Source organism: Engraulis encrasicolus, chromosome 9, assembly GCF_034702125.1.
Source record: "Engraulis encrasicolus isolate BLACKSEA-1 chromosome 9, IST_EnEncr_1.0, whole genome shotgun sequence".
Taxonomy (NCBI): domain Eukaryota; kingdom Metazoa; phylum Chordata; class Actinopteri; order Clupeiformes; family Engraulidae; genus Engraulis; species Engraulis encrasicolus.
In genome coordinates, this window is record NC_085865.1 from 49,616,749 (window position 1) to 49,624,248 (window position 7,500).

At 43.1% G+C, this 7,500-nt stretch overlaps 1 protein-coding gene across 3 annotated transcripts in view; it reads right to left on the minus strand.

Annotated features, from left to right (window-relative positions):
• The window catches only part of cadm1b (cell adhesion molecule 1b), a 570,260-nt gene that overhangs the window by 115,779 nt on the left and 446,981 nt on the right, over nucleotides 1–7,500 (minus strand). For all 3 annotated transcript variants that reach the window (XM_063207324.1, XM_063207325.1, XM_063207322.1), the window contains one exon: nucleotides 94–266. In XM_063207324.1, coding sequence (XP_063063394.1) covers nucleotides 94–266 — 173 coding nt within the window. The remainder of the gene's footprint in view (nucleotides 1–93; nucleotides 267–7,500) is intronic.

The following is a 7,500-nucleotide window of genomic DNA, read 5'->3' on the forward strand; positions in this document are numbered from 1 at the left end:
CTTCATAAATTGAGTTTTGTGTAAGTGTGTGCACTGACAAATCCTTTGCACAGGCAGTGACAAAAAAGCAATAATTTACTGTAGTGTACTCACCGTAGACGTAGAGGATGTAGTCGTCAAAGGAGTCCCCCACCAAGTTGGAGGCCACGCAGCGGTAGGTGCCGTTGTAGGACTTGTTGAGGTTCTCGATGAAGAGGTCGGAGCCCGTGATCACCGCGTGGGAAGGAACGTCGTCGTCCACCTTCAGCCAGTTGATGCGGTGAGGCCTTGAGAGGTGAGGAGGTGTGTGTGTGGGGGGGTTGTATGGTTGAAAACAAAAAAATAGAGATTGAGTTTTAAAACTCATTCATTGGACTTCACCACCAGTTCATTACATATAATATTTTGCCTACAACATCTCGCCTCGGCATTAAGAAGTGTGTGTCTGTGTGTGTGTGTGTGTGTGTGTGTGTGTGTGTGTGTGTGTGTGTGTGTGTGTGTGTGTGTGTGTGTGTGTGTGTGTGTGTGTGTGTGTGTGTGTGTGTGTGGTTTAAAACAAACATAGAAGAAGCAAGCAAAAGAGCACATTCTCTGGAGAGCCAGGGAGGTCAGAGATACAACATATCTATCAGCATATGAAGATGCCACGTACTGTGTACATAGGCCTTGTTATACATATGCAGTACACACACACACACACACACACACACACACACACACACACACACACACACACACACACACACACGCACACACACACACACACACACACACATACATTCTCATTATTATCTCACTTCTACATGCCACAAGTTTAACCCTCAAAAGGCTAAGCAACACACACACACACACACACACACACACACACACACACACACACACACACACACACACACACACACACACACACACACACACACACACACACACACACACACACACACCACATGTCCATAGATTTTGTCAGGGGAATGGACGGCCAAGCTGTGGAGCTGTGCGCTAGCACGAAGCCGCCTGACGCTACGCTAACAACACGAAGGTCATGCTGCGTTTTCATCTCCAAGGTTACGAGGTCTAATCTCAAAGGTACCTAGCTTACTCTGGACACACGCACACACAGAGACACACACACTCACACACACACACACTAGCTACAGGCTCAGCGAGATAAGGACATTGTGGGAATTCCAATGCAATTAGTGGCTGAGGAGGCATACTGCTGAGAAAGAGAAATTCTTAACAGCTGAGGGAAAATATTTCCGAATGGATACCTATCTCTTCTATATACCACCCAGCCAGCACCAGGCTAGGCTGGCCTGGAATTTGACCAAGCAATGGCTAATGGTAAAGGCTAATGGTACTGCTACACAGAGCTTTGTCATTGGCTCTGGGATGTATGCAGTGCTTGAAGTGTGTGTGTGGGGGGGGGGACTCAGGGGAACCCAGTTCCCCTTCCTCATAATTTTCATCATCAGTGTTACGGCAGATTTCATCTCCTGCGCCACATTTTATAAGCTCAAAACAAGTTTTTCAAAATGTGTGCAGGCACTAGGTCTACGAAAGCGTGACTTATATTGATTTGGTGCAGATGAGACTGTCGGAAAATCAGGGTTCCTGCACTGCTTTTAGGATTGTATATTCGGACAATTAGGGTTCCAGCACCGCTTTTTTCCACTTCAAGCACTGGATGTATGCATCCCTCTCAACCCTCAAGAAGCTAGTGAAGACTCATGTCTTCCGAGAGAGCTTCCCTGAATAACATATTAACTACCTCTACTCACCTCTAATCATGGGTACCTAACCTGCATTACAGTCCATAGGTCCTCCACTATTTTTCTGCTCTCTATCTGTTCTACAAAGTACACTACTTGTATACTGCTGTACTCCCTACTGACCCCTCATTTGTTTTAGCTTGAATGTCCTCCTTGTAAGTCGCTTTGGTCAAAAGCATATGCTAAATGCAATGTATTGTAATGTATTGCCAGTAGTTTCGCTAACTATAGTTGGTTTCTGTAACAGAGGGACAGCATGGTACAAACTGGGGCAGACATGGCCTAGTGGTTAGAGAGTTGGTCTTTCAATCTAGGGGTTGAAGGTTCAAATCCCCCCTCACCTCTCCCTACATCTCCATCCATGGCTGAAGTGCCCTTGAGCAAGGCACCTTACCCCACATTGCTCCAGGGACTGTAACCAATACCCTGACAAATTATAACTGTAAGTAGCTTTGAATAAAATGAAAGCGTCAGCTAAATGCAATGTAATACAAAGGGGCAACATGAGAAAGCTATACCGCATTTTCCAGACCATAAGGCACATATAAAATTTTAAAATATTGTCAAAAACTGCCAGAGCGTCTTATAAGCCAGTAAAAAAAAATCATGGCCGCGACATTCTGTCAATATTTTAGAACAAATTTGAGGGAAAACGGGTCTGCACGTTATGAAAAATATTTGTGGGTATACCGGTAATCAAGAGCGCCACGGGGTAGGCTGTGTACAGTAGCCAGGTTACAATGGCACCTGTTAAGAATGCCATTGCCCTGCCTCTCTCTCTCTCTCTCATGCGCGCATTGCAAGCTGTTGCACATTATTTGCTCGATGCAGAGTTGTGATGGCGTACGTGCTCTCGTTGACATGGTTGTGTGTATGGTTGCATGCATTCGCAAGACGTTATTGTAGTAACGCATGTGAAAAGTGTGGAAGGGCTGTTAACTGGTATTTCAGTGTCCTTGACTGAAACAAGTTGCAAGACTCCACACTTCAAAATCCTTTGCGATCGGCACAACAGTGATTCTTATCAGAAGGCTACTGTGCCTACGCACAGACCCTATAGTTAAATTACAAACATTAGCGAACATTGAAAAAGGATCAGACAACAGCCGTCGGGTAGGGCAGGTTTATGAAAGCGACAGGGAGTTGAGAAGTTCCGAGAAAATGCATTGTCAGAGAAAGATGTTTGCTAACTGTGCGACAGCACTACCACTATTTCATGACTGCCTTAAAGTGGACCTCCGGGATTTTGGACACCGGACCTCATTTCTGAGTCAGCCAGGGTGTAAACAATGTGTCCAGAACGTTTTTTTCACATTCCATGCAGTCCTTCTGAATTTGCATGTCCATGTTGCTAAGCTAGCGCAAGTGAACGGCTATTGGTAGCCTGCCCCCAAAAATAGTCTTATCCCGTTTAAACAACATTCAAAACAAAACCGTTATTATGCCAGACTGCAAGTGAAAATATTTGTCTTAGTAGAATGAAGTTTGAAATGAAACCAACCTTGCACTGCGTGGATTTTGCCATGTTGAGAGACTATTTTCTCGGGGTCAGCGGAATTTTACTTCGCTCTCTTCAGTTGTGATGTACCCACCCACTTCAGGGAGCCGCAAGAGACATCGCAAATCAAGGCTAGTTCTACAACTGCTTTCGGATCGAATAGTGGATTAACGACATCGCACCATGGTACATCAGTGTGTACCAACTGCAATAATAAAGCCCACAGATGGGTATCGACAAGTTTCCATTGGTTTCCAGTGAAAGATGTTGAAAGAACCAAACTCTGGCTCCTGGCTGCAGGGCTAGACATCAACACACCGATGGAGACGCTCCGTAGGCTACCCGGGTGCTTTGCAGTGACCATTTCGGTCCTGACGACTTCACAAAGTCCTTCTCGAAGTCTAATACCTACACGGAACTCACTTGTTTACCACCACACATGCTTGACACCATCTAAAGTATATTTGTTTATCTTGGTCTCTTCAGATCACATGACATGGTTCCAGTCATCCATATTCTTGGTCTGTTCAGCTCTCTTGAGACCAAGATAAACAAATTTGCTTTAGATGGTGTCAAGCATGTGTGGTGGTAAACAAGTGAGTTTTACAAAAAAGGTGTATCCTCTCCATAGCCAAGCATGGTAGTGGGACTGACATGGTTTGGGGATGCATGAATGCTGTCAACATTGGCAATCTGAAATACACCTAAAAGAAACATGCATGTCATCATGCACTGTGACTACTGAAGCAGATCCTGATATTCTCCATAGGATTGCATTCAAATCTCACACCAATCTATTTAAGCTAGATGCAGACTCAAAATGTAAAAGTTCAATGCAAAGATAAGTTGAAATGCACACTGATGACCTCCCTTTTCATTTCGTTTCAATTCGAGACGATTCGAGCCAACACAGCCCCTTCCCTACCGGATTTTAATCTGGGGTGTACTCACTTTTGTGAGTACATGTTCAAACATTCATGGCTGTATTTAGTTTTTTTCTGAGTGAACAAGAAATTTAAGCGGTTAAATATGTTGCTAAAAGGTCACTAATCATTGTGTCAAAGTGACATTTCTGTAATGCTTTCCTATGAAAAGATATACTCAAAAATCTGCAAAACTGTGAGGGGTGTATTCACTTTCGTGATATACTGTATTTACACTTGCAGTCTGGCATAATAATGGGGTTGTTTTGAATGTTGTTGCAACAAGATAAGACTATTTTTGGGGGCAGGCTACCAATAGCCGTTCACTTGCGCAACATGGACATGCTAATTCACAAGGACTGCATGGAATGTGAAAAAAAGCGTTCTGGACACATTGTTTACACCCTGGCTGAAATGAGGTCCGGTGTCCAAAATCCCGGATGTCCACTTTAACGTCTTCTTCATGAATGAATGGGCAACAGTACTTTTTCCAGCCAGGATTGCACTGAAAAGTAGGCTACTCTTGTTAAAATAAAGGTCGCGACTCCTGAAATAGCAGGCGATTCTTTTTCAATGTTCTATGAATCTGTAGCTGAGCCTACCTACATTAAATTTGCTTTCTTTGAAAAAACATGCGTAAAATTCAGTGATGGCTTCATGTCATACTGTAAGAAACTGCTAAAACTCTAGGTTGTGATATTCAGCAACGTTTGATATGTGGTTTCAAATATGATTTGTGCATTCTTAACAACAACAGCATTAGTTATGAAATTGTGAAATTAGTTATGAAGTGCGTCCTATGATGCAGTGCGCCTTGTGTGTGAAAAAAGTGAAGGTCCTTGGTAGTGCGTCTTTTAACCCAGTGCGTCTTTTGGTCCCGGTAATAATAATATTACGGTAATAATAAATTAAAATAACAACAATAGTAGTAGTAGTAGTAGTAGTTTTAAAACTGCTACTACTACAACAACTACTACTACTACTACTACTACTAGAACTACTGCTGCTACTACTACAAATAATAAATAAATACATACATTCATATATAATTAAATAAGCAACTATTTATATAGCACAATTAATTCAAGTCATGCAGCTCCTGGTACTACATGTGACACAGTCGGCTAGGTTTCTTGGAAAAATGATGATAAATGTGACTATTCTACAGTAGCCACTATAGGTATGTTCAGAGCCATACAGAGGGGAGAGTCGGGCAATCTCCACTGTGTCCTAGGCCTGGGTATTGATTGACAATTTTCGGTTCCGGTTCCATTTCCGGTTCCTTCGTTTCGGTTCCGGTACCAGAACGGTTCCATTTTCGGTTCCTAGAAACCCTGAATTAAACCTGCAGTTACCCAAAGTGGCCAGTAGATGGCGTAACGGGTCTGTAAATCATGAGTTTCCCTGCCTGCCACAAGGCGGAGCTCCTCGTGACTTAAGCAGTGGCGGGTTAAAGGCATTTAATTCTATACAGCATTCATGATTAATTGCATGCTGCAAGTTGTCCTCTCGGCATGGCTTGGCAAGTATAATAAACGGTTTTGATACTGATAAATGTACTCATGTCTGATTAAAATTGTTCTGCTGTACGGTGCAACTTCACTTCTGGTACCAATCCTATGTCAAGCCTGCCTGACATGATTTTTTAATGTAGCCTACGCTACCCAGTCCGTCGACAGCTGGGGCTTTTCTACCAGGTACTGCAGAACTGTTCTAACACAACTAGGCTTCATAAATAGGCTATTCATGAAACTTGACGGCCCGGGGTCTCGATGGTGCTGTCTCGCACGCATTTCCATACAGGGACTAGAACTGGGCCGTATGATCAGCTGATAGCCGCGACAAGACTGTGCTTTCACGCCATGGTGAATCTAAGCTAAAGAGTCCTAATCTAAACGATATATAGGCCTAAATATATATATAACCAGCGATCGCCTTCTCCTACAGACATGTGTTAGGGCTTGTTCGAAAGCTGCGAATCTTAGCTTTTTACAGTTTTTCACGGCACGTTTTTATGTTCTTTCATTCAAAAGTTATTGAACTGTAAGCGGCCGCTGTTGCAAGTGAAAAAATAGCGCTTTCCAACCATTTTTTTAATCTCGTCATTTTTTTCCTAACAGCCAGCGATCTCCTTAACCTAGACCTACAGACATGTGTTAGGGCTTGTTCGAAAGCTTAGATTCTTAGCTTTTTACAGTTTTTTACGGCACGTTTTTATGTTCTTTCAATCCACAGTTATTTAACCTTAAGCGGCCGCTACTTCAAGCCTAAACAATGGCGTTATTATCCAGCCGGATAGAGAGGAAATATTTTTTTCTCGCTGTGTTCTTTGTTCCCTCGAATTAAACCGACGGTCTAAATAGGCTACATTTGTGCGTCCCCAACACAAGACCAGTTCTTTCTAAGTTAGCTCTTTTCATGGAAAAACATGTTTCCAAGGAGTCAGAGACATCTTCCTGAAGAGTCGAGGTCATGGTTGAGGTTGACGGTATAGCATAGTTGAGGTTGACGGTGCCGTTGTAAAGATGCTGCAACTCCGCACGCAAGTTAATCGAATGCAAGAGCAGGTGTTTGAACAGGTTGGATGTATTGCCATTCTTGCATGATAGCCTATTAGTTTATCGCAGATAGGCTATTGCAGCGCGCTCCTTCCTTATCTACTTTCCTGAAATATAGCCACGCTTTCGACGGCATGTTTTTGTTTCTCAATAGTACAATCAGCTGGTTGAATATCAGCTGTCTTATCAATCGTTTAAATGAGGTGCGAAACGGGAAGAGGATGAGCGTGGTCAGTTTGTGACACTTGTGGCCGGTGCTTAAACACACATTTGATGGCTCTGACAGTCAGACTTCAGGAACCGAAACGTGGAACCGACAGACAAGGCACGTTTCGATTCCAAGTAGAACCTTAGCTTTTAATTCGGTTCCATCAAAGAATTGAATTTCGGTACCCAGTCCTAATTGTGTCCTAGGGCCGACTTCCGCATTAGCAAAATTAGCTATTCAGCGTCTCAGAACTGCTTAAGCGTTGCGAATGTTAGTACCTAGAAGTGGGCGTAGCACACAGCAAATGCGATGCAATGCAGGGAATATGACAAGACTTGCTGTTCGTAGTAATAACTTCAGATAAACATCACAGATGGTAAAACTGTTGTGATTATCATTACCAAGACAGTTGATAGTTTACATATTTGTGGTGATTACCCCGCAGTATATTTCGTTAGTCCATATTTTTGGCTTTTAATGTGGTGGTTCTATGTTGAGTCTATGGAAAGACAGCCGCTTTAGGCACGACCTCGATCTCGTTGAAAGGCGGGGCTGCAATTTA